This window comes from Entelurus aequoreus, linkage group LG15, assembly GCF_033978785.1.
Source record: "Entelurus aequoreus isolate RoL-2023_Sb linkage group LG15, RoL_Eaeq_v1.1, whole genome shotgun sequence".
Classification (NCBI taxonomy): Eukaryota; Metazoa; Chordata; class Actinopteri; order Syngnathiformes; family Syngnathidae; genus Entelurus; species Entelurus aequoreus.
In genome coordinates this window covers 31,669,947-31,697,329 of record NC_084745.1, presented here as the reverse complement: position 1 = coordinate 31,697,329, position 27,383 = coordinate 31,669,947, and the positions used below count along the sequence as shown (strand labels likewise).

General features: G+C 38.6%; 1 protein-coding gene across 4 annotated transcripts; it reads right to left on the bottom strand.

The window, feature by feature from the left end:
• mak (male germ cell-associated kinase) lies at positions 1-25,841 on the bottom strand. Of its 4 annotated transcripts, none has more exons than XM_062021224.1 (16): positions 25,614-25,841; positions 19,769-20,046; positions 13,506-13,560; positions 13,310-13,431; positions 13,109-13,188; positions 11,029-11,161; positions 10,785-10,956; positions 9,463-9,630; positions 9,159-9,398; positions 8,893-9,092; positions 6,723-6,862; positions 6,511-6,645; positions 5,908-5,985; positions 3,399-3,518; positions 3,174-3,263; positions 1-3,059 (listed from the first exon to the last, which is right to left on the bottom strand). In XM_062021224.1, exons 2-16 carry the CDS (start codon positions 19,870-19,872, stop codon positions 2,893-2,895), a joined length of 2,004 nt encoding a protein of 667 aa, XP_061877208.1. In that variant the 5' UTR covers positions 19,873-20,046; positions 25,614-25,841; the 3' UTR covers positions 1-2,892. The 4 variants fall into 4 exon arrangements, with proteins under 4 accessions (XP_061877208.1, XP_061877207.1, XP_061877209.1 ...); XM_062021223.1 differs by lacking the exon at positions 13,109-13,188 and adding an exon at positions 12,338-12,420; XM_062021225.1 differs by lacking the exons at positions 5,908-5,985; positions 13,109-13,188 and adding an exon at positions 12,338-12,420 and having other exon boundaries at positions 25,614-25,839.
• Between the last annotated feature and the right edge of the window lie 1,542 nt (positions 25,842-27,383).

Below are 27,383 nucleotides of genomic sequence, written 5' to 3'. Positions count from 1 at the left end.
TCTATAAATGCATGTAAACTAGGAAGCAAGGAAGACAGTGTCTTGCCAACATTACCAAGAAGGCGTCGCACTGTCAACAGGAACTGGAAGTAGGTCTGAGCTATGCAGAAGGATGACAATTGTGCAGTTTGACAATAAAGAGTTGATATATTGTGACACGTTGTTGTCCCTGCTTCGTCCGACTCCAGACAAAAAACAAACATAAGTTTTGATTAGACATTTGACGTGTGTGTTTCAGCACCGCCCAGAGAAAAATGTGATTTGCCAAAATGTGCGGGGACGTGTTGGGCATTTTACAAAGTTGCGAAGGATTGGTTGCATTTGTGTGAATTAGCGCAAAATCCTGGAGGGACTCTCTAATAAGGAACCTTACATCCGGTCTTCCAGCTACTTCAGGTGCGCTGACAGGCATCATGGGAAAAAGGTTCTACGGATCCAGGAAGTTCATGCCTGCTGGACTCATGGCGGGTGCAAGGTAGCCCGTCTTTTAGATGACTTTCTGACGCGTTTCTGTAAAAAGCAACATCCCTATTTTCTCTTTCCAAGTCTTCTGATGGTGGCGAAGCTGAGCATGGCACTGCTCAACAAACCTCAGCAGTCCGGATGATGCGGAGAATGCACTGAATCCACCATTTAATTAACGTCAATGTGAAATTTCTGTTGTATGTTAGGCTAATTTTCTATGAAGAGAAATAAATAAAGCACCAACGTTTATATATAATCTTAAGAGTGATTTCCTTTTTTTTTAAATTATAAACTTTAATTTCCCTTTGTATAAAACATGTACAAAAACATACAATACAGTGTACAAATGGAACAAGAACTATGTTTGTTGCAACAATTTAAATAAAGCTACAGTCAAAATGGCTGACAATCTAAATTCTCATACAAGTAACATTGGCTCTTACTTAAGACGACCATTAACTTGCCTCTTAAAAAAAGCTCTGAATTTGTCACTTCAGCTCAAAGGTGTTCAAATTCCAGCCTAGGGGCCATTCTTAGTCTCCAGCTTGTATTTCATTGGTCCATTTATTTATTTTTTAGTTTCAACCTGTAGTTCAGGAGTGTCCAAAAATGGGGCCATACACCTAGTTTTATTGGCCTAAGATATGTTCTGAAGAGTAAATAAGTTTATTATTAATGTTAGCCACCACACTAAACACTATTTGCTTTCTCATATACAACACAAAAGTGTGCACATAGCACAGTGGTGCCAGAACTCAAGGTCTGGGGGCCACATCATTTGACATAGCCTGCAAATTATTTGAGGTGACCTTCCACATCTTTAATTGTATGACCTGTCAACTGGTGAATAACCTTTCATTTTATACATAACATACATTTAAGAAGTAATATTGGTATTGTCCATTCCTTTACAAATTACAACTAAGGGACTAACAGATTCAAAAATAGATTATAGATTTGTATTTTTTTAGATATATATATATAGTATTGCTTTTTTGCTTTAATCAATCTCATGTATCATGTTTTAATGTTTCCTCAACTTAAGAGTTAAATATGAAATGCTATTTTTGTATTCAGTGTTCACATTTTATGGGATAATCTTACTGTACAGGTGTCCAACTCATAGCTTGAGGGCCACATTTGACCCACCGCATCATTCAAAGAAGCCTGACGTATCATTTATTATATGGCCCAGTCAACTGGTGAATAACATTTAATTTTATACATGAATTATATGAAAAAAAGTAGTATTGGTCTTTTATTTTTCTTTACAAATAAAATAAAAATTCCAACAGATATAATAATACATTATACATTTTGTATTTTTTTTACATAACATCTTTTTTTTTTTTATTAATCTCATTTACGTTTTTTTTTAAATGCTATATTGTGCTCATCTTAAGAGTTAAATATAAAATGAAATATTTATACACTATATTGCCAAAAGTATTTGGCCACCCATCCAAATGATTAGAATCAGGTGTCCTAATCACTTGGCCCGGCCACAGGTGTATAAAATCAAGCACTTAGGCATGGAGTCCTGTTTCTACAAACATTTGTGAAAGGATGGGCCACTCTCAGGAGCTCAGTGATTTCCAGCGTGGAACTGTCATAGGATGCCACCTGTGCTACAAATCCAGTCATGAAATTTCCTCGCTGCTTAATATTCGAAAGTCAACTGGCGGCTTTATTATAAAAAAAAATGGAAGCGTTTGGGAACAACAGCAACTCAGCCACGAAGTGGTAGGCCACGTAAACTGACAGAGAGGGGTCAGCAAAGAGGTCGCCGACTTTCTGCACAGTCAGTTGCTACAGAGCTCCAAGCTTCATATGACCTTCCAATTAGCCCACGTACAGTACGCAGAGAGCTTCATGGAATGGGTTCCCATGGCCGAGCAGCTGCATCTGAGCCATACATCACCAAGTCCAATGCAAAGCATCAGATGCAGTGGTGTAAAGCATGTCACCACTGGACTCTAGAGCAGTGGAGACGCCTTCTCTGGAGTTATTGCAAGTAAAAGTTTAAAATCAGCTTGTCATATTGACTTCTGATTCAAAAGCAAGTTTTCCATCAGTTTGTTGGTGAATAATGATAATCAAATGAAGGGCCAGTTGTGTTATAATACCATGAGGCGATTATATGGTTTCACTTTTTCAAACAGCTCTGTGATGTGACCCACAATAAAAAAATAGTTTGACACCCCTGATTTAGCATATATTGATTCACATTGAATTGGTTTTGGTGTTTTAATGCACAAAATGTTTCAGCGTGGCCCCCAGCATTCATTTTTCAGTATGCTGCCCTCAGTGAAAAAGGTTTGGACACCCCTGCTGTAGCTTGTTGGAATAAGAGGGGCACATTTAGTATTGAATCTTATAAGAAATGTCTATTAAGTGTAATTCTACCTTGTTCTAATCAAGCACCGACTACCGATTTCCACCGTACTTGGAAGCCCAGTCCACCCTGCCGTGGACCGGCTGCACGGCCGGACCTCTGGCCAGGAGATTCCCCGAAGTCTTTCCCAAGGCTGAGTAGCTACTCCCCTTCACCACCTGACTTCTGATGTCTGTCCTCCGTTTCCATCCGTCGTAATCTGGAAGAACATTTCAGTGTTTTTACACCTAAATCATCTAACAGTATTGTGCCTTTTGCTTTATGTGGCGTTGTCTATTTTCATAACTACGACCACAATTGCAACAGCCAATACCTTCGTTAGTTTCACTCAAAGAAGAGATGGACTTGGGCTTTGCCTTTTTTGGTTTGTCTTTTTTAATTTCAGGAGAAGAGGAAGGATTGACTGAAAGGAGGGACGAGTGAGATAGTGAATGTAAATACTGTACTCCGAAAGTTTGAACAGCAGAAGAAAAAGCAAAGGTGGAAGATTTTTGGTGAGTATGATAAGCGGCTGTTAACATGAGAAAGTAGTCTTTACTTGTGTGATGGCCAGCTATTGGCGCCAACTGGATCCTCTGTGCCACGGAGCCAACCTCTTTCTTTTGAAACGAAGGGATGTAGCCAGCAGATAGGTTATACTTGGTGCTCACAACATTTCCTGAAAAGGAAATAGACAACAAAGTCAACAAAAGCAAAGATGGCTTCGAAGCTGGAATTTACGCCTGTTCTCGCGATCAGACTTTAGGAAACTCCCCCTTGGGCAATCTCTTGATCAGTTCCAAACTTGAGCTGGTTATAGTAGACAGATATTCGAGACTAGATTGTAAAGCTCCTAAGTTTTCATGGTGGTGTATAAGTGGAGCGCTGCAGTGAAGCTTGAGGATTTTTAAGTTGTCGTTACTGCATGTTAAATGCTAATAGGTGTCTCCTTGCACTGCAAAACCAGTTTTACAAAGTTTGGTGGACATGGCAATTATGAAAAGACCCTAAAAAAAAAGTAATTGATGAAAAACAAACCGTATTGTAATTTCCAGACTTTTTTCCCACGCTTTGAATCCTGCGCTTTATACAATGTTGTGGCTAATTTATGGATGTTTCCAGATTCACAAGCTTACCATGTCGCCAATAAATTTAGCCTTATCACATCAGAGCAATGAAATTGCCAAAACTAGTCACTGTGCATCAAGGAAATTGTTCACAATAAATCAAAAGGACACACAATCATTCAGTCAGCCATTTAGCGCATTATGGACTCACCCTTGTCATGGAGAAGAAAAGACGAAATGCACAAAACATAGCCCCAAATCCGAAGACGATCGACAATCAAAAAAGTAGACAGCCGCCACATGATACGGAAATACACAACTATTAACGGGCCCTGTGCGCCAACAAAGATGGCACAAGCCAAATGAAAGCGAAAACAAGGCCATGAAAATATCAGACGATGCAACCCAGAGTGCCCTCAACTCTGATATTGAAGAAGATGTCCCCGGTGTACAGAAGGAGAAAATGACAATGACCACGCTCAATGACTTTTCCAGTAAGTTACTGTATGCCGTGTTACAAGTATTGTCTTCTGGTAAATTTGTGAATAAACACAAGCGCCTGTTTAAATATTTCCTTTTTCAATATGTACTGTACACCTGCGGTTTATAGAGTTGTGCGGCCAATATATTCACCAAATACATTTTGTAAAAAAATTCAGTGGGTGCGACTTATAATTTAGTCCGGAAATTATGGTATAGATGCATTTTATTGCAGTTTGCTTGGAAATTACTATCATCTGACACATTTCTAAAATTTCTAGTGGTTGTACTACTAGAGCAAACTCTTCCTAAAGCAAGAATATTCAACTAAACTGTTTTGGGGTCCACATTTCCAGAAAGCTAAGAACCATGGGGGGCCGGACTTCTCCCTTCACTATTGGTCTTTTTTTTGTATATTCCGGGGAACCAGCGTCCTCGGCAGTAGACATTTGATTTTGGTCTATTTATTTTGTCAGAGTTACAGAAGCACTCTGCTGTTAATAATGACCTTCTGCAAAAATGTGAGTTTTTAGAACTGAACTGGCAATCCACCAGTTGAATAACACTCCAAAAAAGAGAGGACCTATAAGATGTAACCTTGAGGAATGGCACAAGTTGAACGAACGACTAACGACTGCATCTGAAGTAAACAAGCCACGGCAACACCTTAGTTACATAAACCACATTAGGAGAAAATATGTGTAACTGTTAAAAATGATAGGACTTAATGGGGTGCCTTGACGAATGCCACAGTTCTGTAAATCACAAGTTTGGACCCACGTGCCAATGCAAAGATCTGCCAATGTGTGTACAGTGGTCCAAGTTCCTCTATACAACAGGATCACTATAGTGTTTTTAGGAATTGGCTGCAAAGATGTTTGTTTCCCAAGTTTTGAACTAAACTTTGGGGCCGGTATGGTGTCTTTCCGGGCCTTATTTGTCCCCCAGTCCGCTAGATGGTTCATATGACCCCTCTCTAATTTCAACCAACGCTAAATGCCAATGCTAAATTGCAAAGCTTTTGAGATTATATCACAGAATGTTGGTGTAGCATGCTGTGCAATTTAATGTTTCACCTGAAAAAAATAAATAACTGTGATCGTCCTAATTGGCACAAAATAAATTAAGTGAATGAGTGTTAAAAGTTTCCCAAAAGACGATTAAGAACAAGTGATTGAAGTCATTCAACAATTTAAGTGACAGTCAAAGGAGAAGATGGTTATCAGTGTAATTAGTCAAATGCGCCATTGTTCCTCTATAAAGCTATTGCAGTAGTAGTGCTATTTAACATCTACTTAGCAACTGGAGTTCTTAATTTTCCCCAGTGTCACCGTGTATTTGAACCCCCCGTGCCACCTGGGGAGCTTTAAGCAGTTGAAATCTTTCACATGTTAAGTCGTTGAGTGACTACATGAAGCTTGTTGCATCTGCCGCCATGCTGGTTGTTAGTTTATCTCTGTTTACCCTCCAGCCATCCCACTGTGTGTGCACTAAACGCTATAACCCTAATTGACGAATTACCTTTGGAGGCATCGATTTTCTCCAGTATTCTTTCCTTAAAAACGGGGTTCTCTGGGGGACTTTCCACAGATTTAGAGGCTTCTCAGGTAGAGAAAAGAGGAAGTTGAATGAGAAAACAAGAACATGCAACCACTGCTGACAGGTGAGCAGAAGCAAAACAAACACAGGTGTTTGAAGGTGTATAAGTAGGGACAGGGGTGGAGATGAGAGCCATTTAAGGAACACAGTCCACAGTCTTAATCTCATGAATAAGCAAGTGAGATGGAGAGACGGGGTGAGCGCACGAAGACCCGGTAAGGAGGGAGCACAGCGGGTAGCGATATTGTGTATCTGTCTGAATGACAAATGAATTCTAGAGATCTTGCGGAGATCTCTAAAGTCGCAGACACTTAGGCTCGCTGCGACAACACAGCTTTGTCAATGGACCCTGTAACTACTGCTCGGGAGACATTAGCTGCATCATTAGCATTTAGGGCCTCTTTTGTGCCAGAGAGGATAATAGGGTGCGCTGACAGAAGCCGAATTTCTAATGTATAGCAAATGAGGCCTCCAAAATCTAGCACAATACAAATCCAGCGAACATCATGTGATAACAATTCTTACCTGGGTTGGCTCTTGTGGCAGACAATCCTGGTCCAATGGGACCAAGGGGTTTATTTACAGCGTTGGAGTTCTCCCACAAGTCACGTAACGTCATGCCACTCAGCTCCTTTTCACACAAAGTCTTGCCGATCAAACCTTGAAAGACAAACTCGTGCAGTCCAACGTTTGCTTCCATTTTTTTTTAGCTCTGGTCGCAAAGATGGCGGTCTTACCAGGCAGATATCTTGACTGGCGGAGATAATGCTGCCGTGCTGCTGATCCTGGTAGGTTTGGGTCTACTGGGCCCACCTTGACATTTTTTGGTAGTTTGGTAATGGTGCTGAAGGAATAAAGAGGTTTCTGCTCTATGGCCCTGTGGGGGGGAAACAGTAAACTGTCAACAGTCTGCTACTGTACCTACAGTCAACCATAGAACTCAAGAGTAGTCAGTGTACAGCTTGAAAAGCACTTCATGGTCTACTTCATAATGTCCCAGTACATTTTGAAATCATCCCTCAATGAACCACAGCTCTCCATATTAGCAGCATCCATGCACCCCTATGAGTATGACGCACCATGCTTGACTGTTAGCCAGGAATGGGTACTGAAAATGGTATTATTTTGCACCGACCAAATCCCACCGGTCCTAGCGGGCACCTATTCACATAAAATCCAACGGTGCCATCTTTTGGTACCTGGGTTGCATGTGACGTCACGCCCGGTTGCCAACTCAGCCGGTTCTTCGCACTTTGCCACTTGGCGATCACGCCAGCAGCACTGAGAGCGGATAAAGCCAAACTACCTCTAGGTAATGTTGCAATTGTCAATGCCAACCAACAACGTAGTAAAGCTCAACCTTTCCAAAAATGTGATAGCTTGATGCTAATATACAATGACTTTGCTAATGACATGCTGCTGATTAGCATTAGTGATTTTACATGACGGTTTCAACACCTACTAATTTGTTAATGAAAACTACAACATAAAATGCACTTTTCAAACAAACAGCTGGTGTGTAATAAGACAAAAGTACTGTTAAGTACCAGTATCGATTCCCAGGTACCGGGAATTGGTACCGTATCGGTTCAAATGTGAACGGTACCCATCCCTAGACACAACAAAAGTGTGTTCAGTGATTTTCAGTAATACTGTGATACAAGCTGTACACTGACTACTCTAAAGTATATCCAAGTTTACGTTCTGTAGTAGGGCTGTGGTTGAGGGCCACATCTTAGTTATGGCTGCCCTCAGAGGGCCGCATGTAACCGGGAATAATATATGAATATAAATGTACAATTGTCCCAGACATAAATTGCTTTTAAATCATAAGCCAAGCAGATATTTACGTATTTATTTTTATTTCCATCCGTCCATCCCCTCTCGGGGTCGTGGGGGGTCGCTGGAGCCTATCCCAGCTGCATTCAGGCGGAAGGCAGGGTACCCTGGAAAAGTCGCCACCTCATCGCAGGGCCAACATAGATAGACAAGCATTCACACTCACATTCACACACTAGAGCCAATTTAGTGTTACCAATCAACCTATCCCCTTTCAACAACTTATTTTTGAATAAATTATAAAATAGATGTTGAATTATTAGATAATATTGAAGTTTAAAAGACATGCAGTATATATTTTTTTCTGTCAAAATTCAAAAGAACAAATACATTTAGTAAGAAAGATAAAGTAGTTTTAAAGAGGGACTTATCGCAGGTATTTGTAATGATAATTGGATATAGTGGCGAAGTTGGTAGAGTGGCTGTGCCAGCAATCGGAGGGTTGCTGGTTACTGGGGTTCAATCCCCACCTTCTACCATCCTAGTCACGTCCGTTGTGTCCTTGGGCAAGACACTTCACCCTTGCTCCTGATGGCTGCTGGTTAGCGCCTTGCATGGCAGCTCCCGCCATCAGTGTGTGAATGTGTGTGTGAATGGGTGAATGTGGAAATACTGTCAAAGCACTTTGAGTATCTTGAAGGTAGAAAAGCGCTATACAAGTATAACCCATTTATCATTTATTTATTTAAATGTATAATCGCCTGATATTATTACACAATTGCCTATGCATTAGATTTTTTTTTGTACAAACAATTTGATGAATAACTTGCTTTTAAATCATCAGTCAAACAGATAATGAATATTTTTTATTTTAAATGTTTGAAATATATGACAACATAATATTTGTTTCAATATTATTTCAAAGATATGCAATTGCATGCCTTTTTTTTTTGTCAAAATGGAATTAACAAATACATTTAGTAAGAAAGATAAAGGGTTATGGTACTTTATTGACGCATTATTTCCAGGCTTTCGCAGGCCATATACTGTACAATGATTTGGCCTTGAGTTTGAGATGCAATTTATAATCTTTTGTAGAGTCTCCAACTAAGTTGTAACAGTACATACTGTGGCCGAAGTTTCTTCAAGTTCCTGTCCTCCTCGGATTTCCCCAAGCTGGGTTTCTTTGAGTGTGAGGCAGCAGTGTCCGATGCATCGGAATCATCCCAGCTATCCAAGGTCTTCGCCTCCGTCTGGCCCCAGCGCCGTCTGCCGCCCTTCATCATCCCAGTTCCACCAACACTCTCATTTAACACTGATGTGACCTTCTGGGAACCGAAATCTAGGCTGATGACATTTGCCGAAATAATTTCACAACATCTACTTTGACTCACAACACAGCTGAGGCCTCCTTGTTTACTCTCAGCTTGGGGCACTGTGATCTGCTTAAGAGGTTGAGGCTGCTCGAGGCTTCTTGGGGAGGATTTGGAGGCTTTGTTATCAGGAGCGTGATCCACCTTAGGTTCTGAGACTTGCTTTTGGATTATCTGTCTGGGCTGGATCTTCTTGGCGTCTTGGCTGTGAGGACGAGGCCCTAAGATCTGCCCAACCTGGAAGTATGGGTAGCGCAGCGCCTATGGAGGAAAGAATACTGAGCATAGAAAAAAATGATAAAAAGTGAGAGATTAGTGTCTTTACCTGTACGGCGGTAGGTCTTTTTTTGGGGTCCCACTGCAGAAGGTCCTTCATTAGAGTAATCGCCTCACTGCTGGCATTGGGAATGAGTGTTTTAAGGGGCGTCGGCACACACTGAGGGAAGCGAAAGTTCATGGCCGAAGCCAGGTGGTGGCCCTCTGACCAGTCCAGCTATTGGAAATGACAATAACATGATTACAATCCGACACACACTCTGTTCAGTGTCATGGCATGGACTGGAGCCTATCCAAGCAGCACTTAGTGAATGAGCTAAAAGGTAAGCCATGTGAACCAAGTATGATATGAAATACTAATATTCCAGCTTTCTATCACATTTATTTTTAAGAAAGCACCAAATTAATGTATTTAATCCAATATAAGATGGCATGAATATAAATAATATTTTAAATAGTAAAGCACAAATTACATTTCTTAGCTGTTTTATAGTTGTTTAATGATTCTGATTTATTGATCACCATTACATTAAAATTAGCATCACAACTAGGGATGGAAATCTTCCAACGACTCATGATTCAATTTCGATTTTTGGGGTCACGATTCGATTCAGATTCGATTTTACATTTAACATGATTCTCGATTCAAATGGATTCTCGCAAAATGATATTTGGTACTAACATTATAATAATATCTGATCAAAACAGGATACAGGATACAAAAGTTGCTCCTGGCTGCTGATTTATGGCATTTTTTAAATGTATTCTTAGAAAAAAATAAATAAAATAAAAATAAAAAATAAATATATATATATATATATATATATATATATATATATATATATACATATATATATATATATATATATATATATATATATATATATATATATATATATATATATATATATATATATTTATTTTTTTATCGAATCGACCAAATATAAGAATATATATAATACAATTCATTGTATAAAATAGATATTATATAATATAGTATTGCTGTCAAATTATTGTTTTTTTAAATCCGATGAATCACACTTTTGAATTTAGATTAATGGTGATTAATCACAGGTTATTACTTGCTTGCATGATTTAAATTGACTTAAAAAACATCCCAATATTTGGACTCTCATGCAGTTTTATTGTCTGAATTTTCTCCAGGAAGAAATGTTAAATGAATTACTTGAATGTACAGTATGTCATTTATCTGTTCAAAACTTGGTAACAGTTTTAAGGTTAAGGTAAAGGAACAGTCAAAATAAATTGCGTGACTAGTGCAATAATTGTTTGTGATGAATCAATTGACTAAACTCAATATTTTTTAAGTATTTGTATTAATACAAATATATATAATATGATTTTCCTCACCTTCTTGACAGTGCCTAGGACTTGGCAGATCTTAAAGATCTCATCCACTTCACTGTTTCCGGGGAAAAGAGGTCTGAGCGTGTAGAGTTCGGCCATGATGCATCCCACAGCCCACAGGTCTATAGGAGAACTGTAAGTGGACGACCTAAGCAGAACTTCAGGTGCACGGTACCTATGCATAGGCAGAGTAGTTAGTAAAATAAATAAGCAATCATTAGGTCAATAACAGTGATGTGTTCATCACCATCTTGTCGAAACATAGTCAGTGTAAGGAGGTTTGGAGCGGATCTCCCGGGCCAGTCCAAAATCTGCTATTTTGACCAGTTCTGGGCCCATGCACAGGAGATTTTCTGGCTTCATGTCTCGGTGGAAGAAACCTGTAAATGAGACCTTGGTGAGATGGCTTAATATATATATATGTATATATATATATATATATATATATATATATATATATATATATATATATATATATATATATATATATATATATATATATATATATATACATATATATACACATACTGCAGTGGAACCTCAACTTAAGAGTGCCCCTATTAAAGAATGTTTTAAGATAACAGCTGTCTCTCGGCTAATTGTTTTGCTTTAAGTTGCAAGCAAAGATTTTAGGTAGAAGTATCATTGCCATTAGGTGGTGTAGCGAACGGTACAGTGAACCCCGTAGGATCCGCCCAAAACATCTTGTTTTTATTGCTAGCAGTAGTTTATTGCTAGAGATTGATGTAACTTTTGTTTTTCCCAAGAATGGGAAAGAAAAAAGTGAGTGTAAAGGACAGTGCTGAGAAGAAACAGTCAATGATATTCATTGAATTAAATAAAGAAATCATCAAAAACATGTCAGCGAGTGTAGAAAACTTGGTGAAGCAGTTGGAGCATATCTGTGCTAGTCTGCACCTGCACACTGAAGCAGAATGAGTCAATAACGCCAGCCAAGGATGTTAAAATAGCTAAACAGTGGATATTTATCAATGAAAATATGGAGAAGCTGCTGATAGTGTGTTTGATGGAGAAGCAGCTGGTCGGAGATCCTGTGGAAGTCCACTCTCCAAGGTAAATACTGTACATTATGACTTCATAAAACTACTGTAGTTGTTAGTAGTACATTCTATTGTTCTATTCAATAGTGCCGTTTTGGGTGGGCCAAACACCATTTATATTGATTTGAATTAATTTTAATGTACAACGTTGGTTTGAAATATAAGTGTTTAAAGTTAAGAACTCCATCACAGAATCAATTAAGCTCGTAAGATAAGGTATAACTGTATTACCATGAATTGATTTAAGTGGACCCCGACTTAAACAAGTTGAAAAACTTATTCGGGTGTTACCATTTAGTGTTTAATTGTACGGAATATGTACTGTACTGTGCAGTCTACTAATAAAAATCTCAATCAATCAATCAATCAATCTCTGTTATGCAAAACACAAATTTCCACCCGAGGGGATGCTGGCTGTAGGGGAGGATATAAAATAAAACAGCCAAAACATGCTACTTTGGAAACAGGAAGCGGCGACTGAGTGAGACTACTTACCATGCTTGTGTACAAAAGCCAAAGCAGAAATCACTTGAAACATGATGTTCCTAATTTCGTTCTCTGAGAACATCTTATTCTCTCTACCAGAAAAGAAAGAAGAAGAAAAGAAGGATAATAGGGGAAATTTAGCACACAAAAAAAGGCACATGCGAAGTAGAGTAGATGTGTGAAAACCAATCAAATAAGCATCCAACCAAGAGTTTATTCTCTACTGTATAGAAATAGGCAAGAGAGTTAGGTCAATTAGAGCGACGACAGAGGCTCCACAAACTACAAGATTTCACCAAGGCATCTCAAATTTAACCAAGAAGCTTCATATTATGAGAGGACATCTCATATTTAACCAAACATTGTTCATACTATGTGATGAAATCTCAAATTTAACAAGCAGCTTCATATTATGAGAGGAAATATCAAATTTAACCAAGAAGCTTTGTATTATGAGAGGAATTCTCTAATTTAACCAATAAGCTTCATTTTATGAGAGGAAACCTCAAATTTAACCAAGAAGCTTCATACTATGAGAGGAAACCTCAAATATAACTAAAAAGTTTCATTTTATGAGAGGAAATCTAAAATTTACCCAAGAAGTTTCATATTATGAGAGGGTATCTCAAATTTAACCGAGAAGCTTCATATTATGAGAGGAAACCTCAAACTTAACCAAGAATTGTCATATTATAAGAGGAATTCTGAAATTTACCCAAGAAGCTTCATATTATGAGAGGAAATCTTGCAGTGTGAAGCCACTCTTAAAGGGACACCTACCATGTTTGTGAATAAAGGACAGGCCTTGCAATATCTGATAGCTTATGTTTCTTATCACTGACTCAGGGATTAATTTCATTCTGCGAACATAAAATTCATAGAATACTCATAAACCGAGGTACAGTGTCAAAGGCCATAACAGATGCGGCATTTTAATTTGGTAATGGTACCGTCAACTGTGGTAAAATTACAGTTTCTTACCTGTCCTTCATGAGCTGATAGAGATTCTCCTTCATGTATTCAAAAACAAAGTATAGGTGATCGTTTTCTCTGATAACTTCCTTCAGTTTGACAACATTTGCATGGTTCAGCTTCTTCAGCGACTGGGACATGTAAAAAATTAAATATTGTAACTTGTGATAGCTTTTTACTCTTCTCTGCCAAACAACTTCCTTACCTTCACCTCTCTTAGGTTCATGCATTCTTCCCACGAATAGAATTTCCTTTTCATTCTGTGGAAGAAAGTGAAAAACTGGCGTTAATTTGTATGACAAAGTCAGCAAAAAATCTTGGAACAAAGCATCTAGTAGTAGTTTTGTTGTTTGCATTGGTTAGGGTTAGAACAGAAGAGGTGATTTGAATATTTTTACATTATTTCACTGTCTCCACACAATAATAAGCACATATTAAATGGTATCCAACAGTGCTACCAAATATTAAACATGAGATATATGTTTTTTCTACTTCTGCATTTACACTACAATCCCACCTGTTAACACAATAGTCAAAGGAATATAAAATCCCCTTATGGAATTATGAATGTGTTAAAAATGTGTTGATATATTTTCCTCCTGCTAGTTTTAGGACTCCCTTTCCACGATGTAAGCAACCTGACACACCCCGCTCCTACTTTCACTCCCTTTCACCACGCCACACGTATTGTCTTACATGGTAACCAAACAATCAAGCAAACAGTGGACATGTCATCGGGTATCTCATGTATTATTGAACCCCGCTGAAACAAAGACATAGAAGCCGTTTATTATTATTTTTGTTACCCTTGGTGATGGGGTGAAATAAGTTGAGGGAAAGCTATCAAAACTATTATCCTCTGAAGGCGTGTTTGATACTGTATGGCCCAGTCAACTTGTGAATAACCTTTCATTTATACATAATACAATACTTATAGAATAATATCTTTACAAAAAAGTTGCAGTACAACTAGGGGACTCTAACAGACTTAAAGGAACTGTTTGTTCCAATGTGTTGTAGGCATTATATCTTCCGGTTTTGAGCACATAAAGCTATATACGCCCCACGTAATACACATGCATTAGCTTTGTTTGTAATTTCTTGGTTGAGTATGGCTTGCTTAGAATGTATGGTACGGTTAAATAAGCTGTTGTTAGTGTTTTGTTTATGTTTCCATTTTATTTTCAAACTTCCTAAAGATTTCATACTTTTACTTGAATTTCTGAGAAATGTATGAAAATATATTTGATATATAAAAATTCAAAAAAGAGAGAGAACATGCATTAGTATTATTCACTGCGATGAGGTGGCGACTTGTCCAGGGTATACCCCGCCTTCCATCCGATTGTAGCTGAGATAGGCTCCAGCGCCCCCCGCGACCCCGAAGGGAATAAGCGGTAGAAAATGGATGGATGGATAGTATTATTCACCGCCTTTGCCATGAAGCTCAAAATTGAGCTCAGGTGCATCCAGTTTCCACTGATGATTCTTGAGACGTTTCTACCGCTTCATTAGAGAGTGCATCTGTTATAAATTCAGTTGATTGGACATGATTTGGAAAGGCACACACCTGACCATAAGATCTCACAGTGCATGTCAGAAAGAATATTGAGAGTATTGAGCAAAAGCTGGGAATACATGCATGTTTGGGTGTAGCACTTCAAATACTTTTTAGAAGCACTGTGAACTAACATACTTTGCCTTAAAATAGTTGACAAAGCTTAGGTTTATTTTTCTTTAATCAATATTTATCAATATTTATTTTTCTTTATTTTTGGTTTGCATTTTCTTTGTATTTCCAATCAACCCTCTGGAGCATATGCAGTTATGTGCCGACAGGACAAAAAAGTCTATAGGAGTTACAAGTTTTTGGATTCATATTTTTTTCAACTTTTTTTGCTCAAATCTATCAATCAACTTCAGTTCTAAATAAAAAATAGCTAGCTAATATGTCATATTCTTATTGTTTTTTGTTTTTTTACATTTGAATCCCCATTTAAGCTAATTGTGTATGGTTGTTTCAAGGTATTTATCGCCTTTCACACCCTCCAGTTTTCATCCAATCGGAACTGTTCAGGTATCAAAACGTTTGGCTGGGCCAGGACTTGATGGCAACCTTATTTTGCTCTTCCCAAATATCCCAGATTACCAGGAATTCCTGGTTTTACGGGACAATTTTTTTGAAAATGAATGGGCCACTTTTCAAACTTACACATTTCCAACATTTCTCATTTGAATCATACCTTTCCACCATCCACACACTGCACCCATTCTGGACATTCAAGCCAACATGTTTGCTGGTTAAGAACATTCCCTGATTACCAGGAATTCCCACTGTTAAAGGGAATCATTTGGCAATTTAACCCCAAATTCCAACCCTTGATGCTGAGTGCCAAGCAGGGAGGCATTGGGTCTCCATTTTTATAGTCTTTAGTATGACTCAGGCAACGTTTGAACTCACGACCTTCCAGTCTCAGGGCAGACACTCTAACCACAAGGCCACTGAGCAGGTTTATTATATATATATATATATATATATATATATATATATATATATATATATATATATATATATATATATATATATATATATATATATATATATATATATATATATATATATATATATATCAGTGGCGTGCAGTCACTAGAGGCAGGGGAGGCGGGGCTTCACCTGCCATCATGGAAAGAAAAAAAAAAGAAAAAAAAATTAGCTAAATTGTTATATGTATCCAGTGATTATACTAAAGTTATTTTACATTTAACTTCACCAGTTTTAGATTATTTTTATTTTTATTTTCACATTTGCCGTTCAAATACTGAGAAGAGACGGTGCGGTGATCAGCAGCCAGTTGAGGCACTTGTGCCTCACCATGGATTGCGACTCGGCTAACTGCTGGCCTGCTGTGCAGTGACACCGTATTGCTATATGAATTATATTATACATTTCCATAGTTTAGTTAGCTGAGGTATATAATGTACAGTGTATCTTGTCAACAACTGTATGTGTGTAACGTATTTTTAGTGCTGAGCGATCATAGATCTGCTGCGGAGACACACTGTGTGAGGCTCGTATCATAACCCCGCCTCCTGGTGCCAAGCATCTCCGCCGCAGAATCCACTGCCCGACGGGAGCGCCGCGGCCACACCAACCAAAGCCCACACCCAAACCCTCCACGTGCAAGACCGAATCCACCCAAAAAAAGTCACTTAACAAGAAGCCAAAAAGTGCAAAAACAACAATGCTCGCGCTGCAGGAGCCGCGAACGACCGCAGGGACACAAAATTAGGTACACCTGCACTGCAGGTTCATATGTTTTTAAATTTGACTGTGATGATGCAGTCGTGCCTAACCAGACATTAACCTCACCGCACGCCACTGATATATATATATATATATATATATGTGATAAATGCTTTAAAATGTAATATCGGAATTTATCGGTATCGGTTTCAAAAAGTAAAATGTATAACTTTTTAAAACGCCGCTGTGTACACGGACGTAGGGAGAAGTACAGAGCGCCAATAAACCTTAAAGGCACTGCCTTTGCGTGCCGGCCCAGCCACATAATATTTACGGTTTTTAACACACACAAGTGAATGCCACGTATACTTGGTCAACAGCCATACAGGTCACACTGACGGTGGGTGTATGAAAAACTTTAACACTGTTACAAATATGCGCCACACTGTGAACCCACACCAAACAAGAATGACAAACACATTTCGGGAGAACATCCGCACCGTAACACAACATAAACACAACAAAACAAATACCCAGAACCCCTTGCAGCACTAACTCTTCCGGGACGCTACAATATACACCCCCCACTACTCCCTACCCCCCCCCCCCCTCAACCCCGCCCACCTCAACCTTCTCATGCTCTCTCAGGGAGAGCATGTCCAAAATTCCAAGCTGCTGTTTTGAGGCATGTTAAAAAAAATAATGCACTTTGTGCATACTTCCCAACCCCCCCGAATTTTCCGGGAGACTCACGAAATTCAGCGCCTCTCCCGAAAACCTCCCGGGACAAATATTCTCCCGAAAATCTCCCGATTTTCAGCCGGAGCTGGAGGCCACGCCCCCTCCAGCTCCATGCGGACCTGAGTGAGGACAGCGTATTTTCACGTCCGCTTTCCCACGATACAAACAGCGTGCCTGCCCAATCACGTTACAACATCTACGGCTTTTAGAGAGTGCACAACTGCGCACACAACAAGGAGACGAAGCAGAAGAACGAGGAAGATACAGCCGACGACGAGTAAGATGAAGAAATACGATTGTAAGTTCCAAAACGAATGGAAACAAGAATTTCAGTTTATCCAGGACAGTTTGAAGGGGAAGGGGTATGCTGCCTGTAAATTTTGTAGAACAGACTTCTCCATTGAACACGGTGGCCGAACGGATAGACTCACTCATGAACGGTCAGTGAAGCACAAAGCGGCGGCAGCGCAGCACAGCCCAGTATTATGGGCCACCTCGCTAAATGGAGACCCCAGGGTGTAACATATGCCGAGACAAAGATGGCTATGCTGATAGCTGGAAGCAACATCCCGTTTTCATTTGGGGATGTCTTCAACAAATCCATGAAGGACATGTTCCCGGATTCAGAGATCGCTCACCAGTACGCAAATTTGCAGAGCAAATGCTACTCAAAGAGTGAAAGGTTAGTGTTGTTTTTGGGGTTTTTTAGTAAGTAAGCAGCAAGCACAGTACAGTTAGTAGAACAACTGTGTTTTCATTACTGTGTATTTAGTATGTATGTAGTATATAAGGCTGTGCTTCTGGCTGCAAAGCATTGCACTTTCAAGTACAACAATGAGTAGATGAGTGTTATGTGTGTGTATATGTGTAAATAAATGAACACTGAAATTCAAGTATTTATTTTATTTATATATATATATATATATATAATTTTAAATTTATATATATATATATATATATATATATATATATATATATATATATATATATATAACTAGAATTCACTGAATTCTGAATTTCTTATATATATATATATATATATATATATATATATATATATATATATATATATATATATATATATATATATATATATATATATATATATATATATATATATATGAAATACTTGACTTGGTGAATTCTAGCTGTAAATATACTCCTCCCCTCTTAACCACGCCCACAACCACACCCCCTCGCCCCACCCCCCGACCACGCCCCCCATGCCTCCACCCCCCCACCTCCCGAAATCGGAGGTCTCAAGGTTGGCAAGTATGACTTTGTGACTTCAATAATAAATATGGCAGTGCCATGTTGGCATTTTTTTCCATAACTTGAGTTTATTTATTTTGGAAAACCTTGTTACATTATTTAATGCATCCAGCAGGGCATCACAACAGAATTAGGCATAATAATGTGTTAATTCCACGACTGTATATATCGGTAACGGTTGATATCGGAGTTGGACAATATCGGATATTGTCAAAAAAGCCATTTACAGACATCTCTAATATATATATATATATATATATATATATATATATATATATATATATATATATATATATATATATATATATATATATATATATATATATATATATACATATTATTTACAGGGGCAGCACGGTGGGAGAGGGGTTAGTGCGTCTGCCTCACAATACAAAGGGTTCAATCCCGGCCTCGGGATCTTTCTGTGTGGAGTTTGCATGTTCTCCCCGTGACTGCGTGGGTTCCCTCCGGGTACTCCGGCTTCCTCCCACCTCCAAAAACATGCACCTGGGGATAGGCTGATTGGCAACACTAAAATTGGCCCTAGTGTGTGAATGTGAGTGTGAATGTTGTCTGTCTATCTGTGTTGGCCCTGCAATGAGGTGGCGACTTGTCCATGGTGTACCCCGCCTTCCGCCCGATTGTAGCTGAGATAGGCTCCAGCGCCCCCCGCGACCCCGAAGGGAATAAGCGGTAGAAATGGATGGATGGATGGATATTATTTACATTTTATACAACTATTTTCACCATTTCTTCTTTTGACGACTTCTCGCACATTTTTCATCCGATTTCCTCAGAGCGTTCCTCTTAGCCAGGACATTCAAGCCATCTATTTTTTTTTCATCACCAAAATTCTTGGTTTTCCTGGTATTTCCATTTTTCTGTTCCGTTTCAAATAACTATCATGATAACTAGAATTTTTGCTGCATAGCCATCTCACAAAATATTCATTTAATGGTTAGCTCACATGTTAGGACTGACTGGCAGACGTCTACAGTTATGCTGTTTCTGTGGCAACCATACAGTAGAGAAAGTACAGGGAGATATGGCAGGAACAGGAAGTTGGATACAATTAGGAAATCAGTTTGAAAAGGCTTGTTTAAACATACATTTTGCTTTTGATTCATTTCTAAAAGCTTTTTTTACCAAAGTGCTATCTGCTGGATGATGAGCGAACGCTAACAGTCTTATAAAATGATCAACATCCTCACCGTTTAATAGCCACCAGTTCTCCAGACTCGTTGCTTCTCCCCATCAACACACTGCCGTAGGTGCCATCACCCAGCTGCTTCAGCGTGGTGTAGCGGTTCATCATGGCTCACGAGACTTTCCTCAGCTTCATCGACTTGGCAAAATAGTTTCAAGTCATCTGGAAGGGTTTTGTTTTTTACTGTGGCAAAACTTAAAAATTCATCTTGCAAGGAAGGAGGTGTCACTGTTGAAAGGGCTGGAGTGGGTCATCGCTGGTTAGCAGTCCGCTGTAGCGAACCTGCTGGAAAGAAATGTGTTAATCAGCAACAGGTTGATTAAAAAAAAAAGCAGGATAAATCACACAGCCTGCTCGGTGTCACACCAGGACACGCCGACATGCACACCCAAGGGAGATGACATAGTCAGCTCTCAGCAGATTGGGCCAACAGAGATGTAAATAGGATGTTATAAATTGCCATGCTTACTGTTGTTCACTATGGCAAGCGGATTAGAGTGACAACACTGATCACATTGTTTAACGTTCACACAAACAACTATCAAGATGCTCTTTTTTAAAGATTGACACTAGTATTAATTTATGACGGAAAAGTAAAAACTTACAAAAAAAATTAATCTGACAGTATGATGAGAAAAAATGTAAAGTCCACATCCATCCATTTTTAACCGCTTGTCCCTCTCGGGGTGGCGGGTTGGCTGGTGCTTACCCCAGCTGCATTCAGGCAGAAGGCGGGGTACACCATGGACAAAATAAATATAATGTCGTAACAGACACGTTCATAACATTATGTAATAAGTTCAATATATACTGTGTTTTGGTCATTTTAATCATTGCCAGAACTAATTCCTAGGCGCATTGATTTCTGTTTCCATAGCAGCGCACTTCCGATTTCTGGCAACAACGTTTGTGTCTTCTAATCATGGCAGACTTGGTAATAGACAACGAAGACGACTATTTTTGGACAAATGAAGAGTCACAACCTTATCTTTTTGAAGCTGAATGAATGGAGGATGAACTACTGCTTATAGAAGTCAGCACGAAGAAGAGGATGAAACGCTGGCGCAGACGGAAGCCGATAGAGTGAGGTTGGTAAATGTGGAATTTGTGTACAAGCTATTTCAATATAAATGGCATGCTTACCCCAAATAAACCAGGAAAAAAACGCACAACTGTCCATCGAGTGAGTCACATTTTAACATTGACCATGATACACGCAGCACGTCATTACAACAACAATATATATGCTGTCTGGCTAGCTCTGTACAAACAAAACATGAAAAGTGGGCTAATGCGTCACAGATACTCTAATATGATTGTTCATGTTTTTCAGTCAGTACAGATTGTTGTCCTATTGCAGTGTTGTGCATTACTAACTCAAACGCGTTTTGTGTTGTTGTAGAAACCAGCTTTTTTCTTTCCGTAGTCAGCTTTTACTGTTATTACCAAAGCACGTCGATGTGTTACTATAGAAAAATAGTTCCTTAATGTTCGCTCTGACAATAATAATGTTGCTACAGCTTGGTTATTTTTATGAAGTATTGTTGACATTTTTTAAATGCGTTTTTAAAGTGATTTAGAGGTAGAATTGATTGCCCCTATTAGCTGCATTGCGAGCTACCTAGAACGAGACAATTTTTACATGTTACAATGCAAAAAAAAAATTAAAAAATGTTTGTCTTCTTGTCCCTCATAATGACTGCGAACAATAGGCAAAATAGAAATAAAAAAAGTGCAGTCCCTCTTTAAAGTGATTAAATATTTGTTTAGAAGTTGTTCAGTTCGGTTAGTTTTTTTTCTTTAGGAACAAAACTTGCATTGTAAATAGTTAAATGTAACTTGTGAGTCTTGCAGGGTAGGTTTATGCTCGGAATACTGTTTATTATCGGAAAAATTGCAACTTTATGACAAACTCTAACATGCACTGAACCACAGTTCGAACACTTGACTTTCTTATTCACCAACTGTTCATACTTAAAGGTGCCATATGTAGAAATGTGGCCTGAAATGGTACTGCCGTGGTAGCCGTGCTAATGTTGGAACACATTTCCTCAGCATATCTGCATATTGAGAACAAAATAGGCACGGACACTACCCATATACACATAGGTTGTACTTGTTGAAAATATGCTTTTCCCTGTCAGTTGGATGACACATCAACATACAGGCTAACGGACATATATTTCCCCCGTTAGCCATGTCATTGACCGGGCTAGCATGCTCAGCATTCGTTGCACGGACATACTAGCTTTGTTAGACAAGATCATAGACTGTATTGGACAATATACTGTAGTTTGCATAAGAAATGTAAATTTCCATTTATTACAAGTAATAAGAAAACGTAAATGCCTGACTTACCTATCAAGGAGGAAATTAACAATCGTCTACATCTTTCAAAGGCATCCCCGATACAAATCCTTGTTTTGTTCCTGGCTTTGTCATGAATAAGTTCAGAATCATAACGACGCCTTTTAGATTTACTAAGGTCTGACATGTTTAGTAACTTTACCAGTGGCAGTAGCTCGACGAAGGTGGGGGTGCGTAACTGGCAACCTGGATGTGACACACTCACAGACTTTTTAATTGGTCAAACGGTAGAGGGCGGGGCATCGAAATGGAAACAATAACAATATTTCGGGGCTGTATATCTAATTTTGAAATGGGCATATCCCGGCTGAACTACTGTTATCAGTTATAAAGGTATTCAGAAAGAACATGACTTGTTAATGCCTTTTGACATATCAGGGCCATTTAAAGGCCTACTGAAACCCACTACTACCGACCACGCAGTCTGATAGTTTATATATCAATGATGAAATCTTAACATTGCAACACATGCCAATACGGCCGGGTTAACTTATAAAGTGCAATTTTAAATTTCCCGCTAAACTTCCAGTTGAAAACGTCTATGTATGATGACGTATGCGTGTGACGTCAATCGTTGAACCGGAAGTATTGGTACACCATTGAATCCAATACAAAAAGCTTTGTTTTCATCTCAAAATTCCACAGTATTCTGGACATCTGTGTTGGTGAATCTTTTGCAATTTGTTTAATGAACAATGAAGACTGCAAAGAAGAAAGTTGTAGGTGGGATCGGTGTATTAGCGGCGGACTACAGCAACACAACCAGGAGGACTTTGAGATGGATAGCAGACGCGCTAGCCGCAGACCTCACCTTGACATCCTCCGTCTCCGGGCCGCCGACCGCATCTATGATCGTCGCTCCGTCGATCGCTGGAACGCAGGTGAGCACGGGTGTTGATGAGCAGATGAGGGCTGGCGTAGGTGGATAGCTAATGTTTTTAGCATAGCTCTGTAGAGGTCCCGTTGCTAAGTTAGCTTCAATGGTGTCATTAGCAACAGCATTGTTAAGCTTCACCAGCCTGGAAAACATTAACCGTGTATTTACATGTCCATGGTTTAATAGTATTGTTGATTTTCCGTCTATCCTTCCAGTCAGGGGTTTATTTCTTTTGTTTCTATCTGCATTTAAGCACGATGCTATCACGTTAGCTCCGTAGCCAAAGAGCTTCGCCGATGTATTGTCGTGGAGATAAAAGTCACTGTGAATGTCCATTTCGCGTTCTCGACTCTCATTTTCAAGAGGATATAGTATCCGAGGTGGTTTAAAATACAAATCTGTGATCCACAATAGAAAAAGGAGAAAGTGTGGAATCCAATGAACCCATGTACCTAAGTTACGGTCAGAGCGAAAAAAGATACGTCCTGCACTACACTCTAGTCCTTCACTCTCACGTTCCTCATCCACAAATCTTTCATCCTCGCTCAAATTAATGGGGTAATCGTCGCTTTCTCGGTCCGAATCGCTCTGGCTGCATTGTAAACAATGGGGAAATGTGAGGAGCCTTTCAACCTGTGACGTCACGCTACTTCCGGTACAGGCAAGGCTTTTTTTATCAGCGACCAAAAGTTGCGAACTTTATCGTCGATGTTCTCTACTAAATCCTTTCAGCAAAAATATGGCAATATCGCGAAATGATCAAGTATGACACATAGAATGGATCTGCTATCCCCGTTTAAATAAAAAAAAATTCATTTCATTAGGCATTTAACGATGACTTTACATTAAATTATTACATATGGCACCTTTTAATGTTTGTCCCTTTGATTACTGTACAATATCTGTTTTTAGCACTGTGTATCATCATAACTCTCATATCCAATATCCACTCACCATTACTGTAAAACCCCTTCAATATGTGCAATATCTACATTTATTACTGAATGTGCAATAACCCACACATACTTTTTCACACATGTTTATAGTTATAACAGTGGCAGGCCGTGCGTTTCCTACCTGGGCCTTCAGTGATCTCCAACTTCAATGATTACCTCTCAAAATACCATAATTGATGTCACCACATGATCATTGCTGGAGAAATACTATACAGGAACACATTCACACCCTACTGTGGATTGAAACACATCAACAGTGTACAAAACAGGTTATTTTTTGGCGCATTTAAAACTCATCAGCAATTAACACATATACCGTAAATTTCTCTGCTGGGCTTATGCAACTTCCGGTCAATAAAGTTTGATTCAAAGTACACACTTCTCAAAGATATAGTAACTGCCCTGACCACATGATGACGACAAATACACATGTAACAATGTTAATTAAATGACAAGCATGACACACTTTAACAACAAGACTTTACAACTTTTAGTTGTAACAGAACAGCTACTGTCAACAACTTGTGATTTGATTGGCTATCGCAATTGTCTCTCAACTGTATGTGTTCTCAAATTCATCCGCTAACGGTCCCGATGAGTATCCAATCACAGGACACGTAAATGTCACGATTAACTAAAAGGCCTTACTGACAACAACTCGTGATCTGATTGGCTATCGCAACTGTCTATCAACTGTATGTCCCTGTTCGCTTACAGTGCATGGACGCCTGCATTGTTGATTCTGAAGGCCCCGGGCAGATTTGGTACAGCATGGCAACATAAGCTAGCTGAATTCTGATTGGATACAAACTAAAACTAAAAATAACATAGCACTGGAACAAGCATGATATGACATGAAGAGAATATGAATAATTTGAGATATTTAGGGAAAGTAAATTACAAAAATAATTGTATCTTTAATTATGATCATGATTTCTGGTTATGTTAGGCCAGCAGAGAAGGCCTTGCTGGCCCTGACAGCACACCACTGGTATAGTGACAATAAAATGAATTTTATTCTATTCTTTTTTTTTTCAATCTTGAGTAAGACTTTTTATATGAAGACTTTAGTCTTGCAGTGTGATTATTTTGACTTCAGTTTTTTAGTTAATATTTTTTTGCAATTTTCTAAAGTATTGTTTGTATTTAAACTTGCTACCATACAAGAATTAAAAAAAAAAAAAGTTGAATACAAGCTGTTTAGCTTAATGGAGTGTGACCCTTATTGACTCCACAGCAAAAGAGGAACGCCTATTTGCTTCAATAATAAAAAGTCCCTATAGAGTTATACAGGTGAATTTTTCAAAATGCAGCCCCTCCTTCAGCGAGCCACTGAATGAGTAAGAAGGATTGCCAGAGGACAGCTGGCCCGCACTCCAACCTGTTGTTAGGGTGGATTTAAAGGGAATTAAAATGTGTTCACGTCATTCGGTAGCGGTCAATTATAACTGAGGTGAAATTATCCAGCTTGTTCACTAGTCAGTAAAGTACACATTTCAAAATAAAGGTATGATAAATGCTGTTTCTAAGCTGATATAAAACATAGATAAGGAAAATAAATGATCCATTTGTGGGTGACAGCTTGTGGTCATTGAAAAAGTCAACCTCTCGCACACTCAAATATTCCAAATCGACATCAGCAAACTTACCGTTAAGGGTGTTGTTGTGTTTATTTCCTGCTGGAGCTGCTGATAGCGCCACTCGTCAGATAGAATTCATGCAGCGTGTTAAACCTAGCTCTTACGATAAGAGTGTGTGTGTGTGTGTGTGTGTGTGTGTGTGTGTGTGTGTGTGTGTGTGTGTGTGTGTGTGTGTGTGTGTGTGTGTGTGTGTGTGTGTGTGTGTGTGTGTGTGTGTGTGTGTGTGTGTGTGTGTGTGTGCTCTCCATGGAAACACACGAACGCAACGCTCCCTTCTTCCGTCCGTGTGACGCGCAATGCATTGTGGGATTTGTATTTCTTCATATTACCAGGCTGCTGGACTACACAATCTTGGTAATAAAAAATGTCATATTATATCATAATACTGAGCTTATAAATGTATTATTGGTTTGCTAGGGATATTCGGAACTTGCAACCGTTTTAAAACACGTCTGTTCTGTTTTGTTCCGTTTGCTAAAATTGACGGCAACTGAGGGCTCAACAAAATGCAAATTTAAGTGCAGAAATGCCATAGAAAATAATAACTTGACAACTACACAACATATCAAAACAAAATATAAACTATAGCACAATAATTCAAAATGTTTTTTTTTTTAAGGTAGAGCAGAGTTTTGCTATGGCAGAAGGGGAAAAGGGCTATAAACCAATATTGGTAATAGTAACAATTAATTGTTTCCAAAAATTTTTTGTCAAAACAGAACATCCGGTGTCATATTGTGAACTCTTCTGCAGTTCCAAAACATACCGATAGAGGGTAGTGTAGTCCATCAAGCAAAATGCGGATTGCAGCAAATGGACTGTAAACGAAAAGCAATATACTTAAAATGGTAGGAAAATAAATGTACCTTCAAGGTAAAGAAGAGTTTTATCATATGTAAAAGGGATATACAACCACTATTGGGTTCTCAATATTAAATATGTAATTATGTTTTTTTTTTAAATATATTGAAAACGTATCCTTCTCATTAACATGTAACATCCATCCATCCATTTTCTACCGGTTGTCCCTCTCAGGGTGGTGCTTTTATAAAAAAAAAAAAAAAAAAAAAAAAAAAGAAGCAAACTTTTGGATAAGAAATATTGTATAAAAATACTTTTTGTGGTAGCATTTTGAAAAAAAACATTTTCAGTATATACATTTTTTTAGTTCTTTCTGCCCTTTTTGGACCGTTGTTTATATGTAAATTGTATTTTAATATTACTATTGGGTTTAATTTTTTTCCAACAAATGACAATATTGTATTGGAGATGCTATTTGTCTTTTTTAATTGTGTAGATGAGGAGTATTTTGGGTTTGTTGAGCCTGAAATTTTAAAAAATAATAATATTACCAACATCTGATTTTTTTTGTTTGCTTATCAAATTGAAGCCTTTACATTACACTAATCACATGACAGGACACTGTTCATAAAGTGGTACCCCAACTTCGGAGTGCCCCAACTTTAGAGTGTTTTAAATAAGAGCTGTCTTTTTGCTTTAAGTTGCAAGCAAAAATTTGAGTTAAAAGCATTCCTGCCATAAGCTGGCGTAGCAAATGTCAAAATGAGCCTGTAAGATTCGAGCAAAACATTTGTTTTTATCCGCTAGCATTAGCTTAGACTAGAGCTAAAGATGGACATACTTTTGTTTTTCCAACAATAGGGAGGAGAGTGAAGGATGGTGCTGAAATAAAGAAGTGGATGATATCAATTGTATTAAAGAAAGAAATCATCAAAAACATAACAGCTTGTAGCATGCAGACTTGGCAAAGCAGTCAGG

What these genes read in the sequence shown, in the direction of transcription:
- mak (XM_062021223.1), bottom strand. Translation starts at nt 19,872, where the DNA reads ATGATGAACCGCTACACCACGCTGAAGCAGCTGGGTGATGGCACCTAC. An exon ending in AAAGACCTACCGCCGTACAG is followed by an intron (nt 9,399 to 9,462) that starts GTAAAGACACTA and finishes TTTCCTCCATAG; the next exon opens with GCGCTGCGCTACCCATACTT. An exon ending in TTGAAGAAACTTCGGCCACA is followed by an intron (nt 6,863 to 8,892) that starts GTATGTACTGTT and finishes TCCCCCCCACAG; the next exon opens with GGCCATAGAGCAGAAACCTC.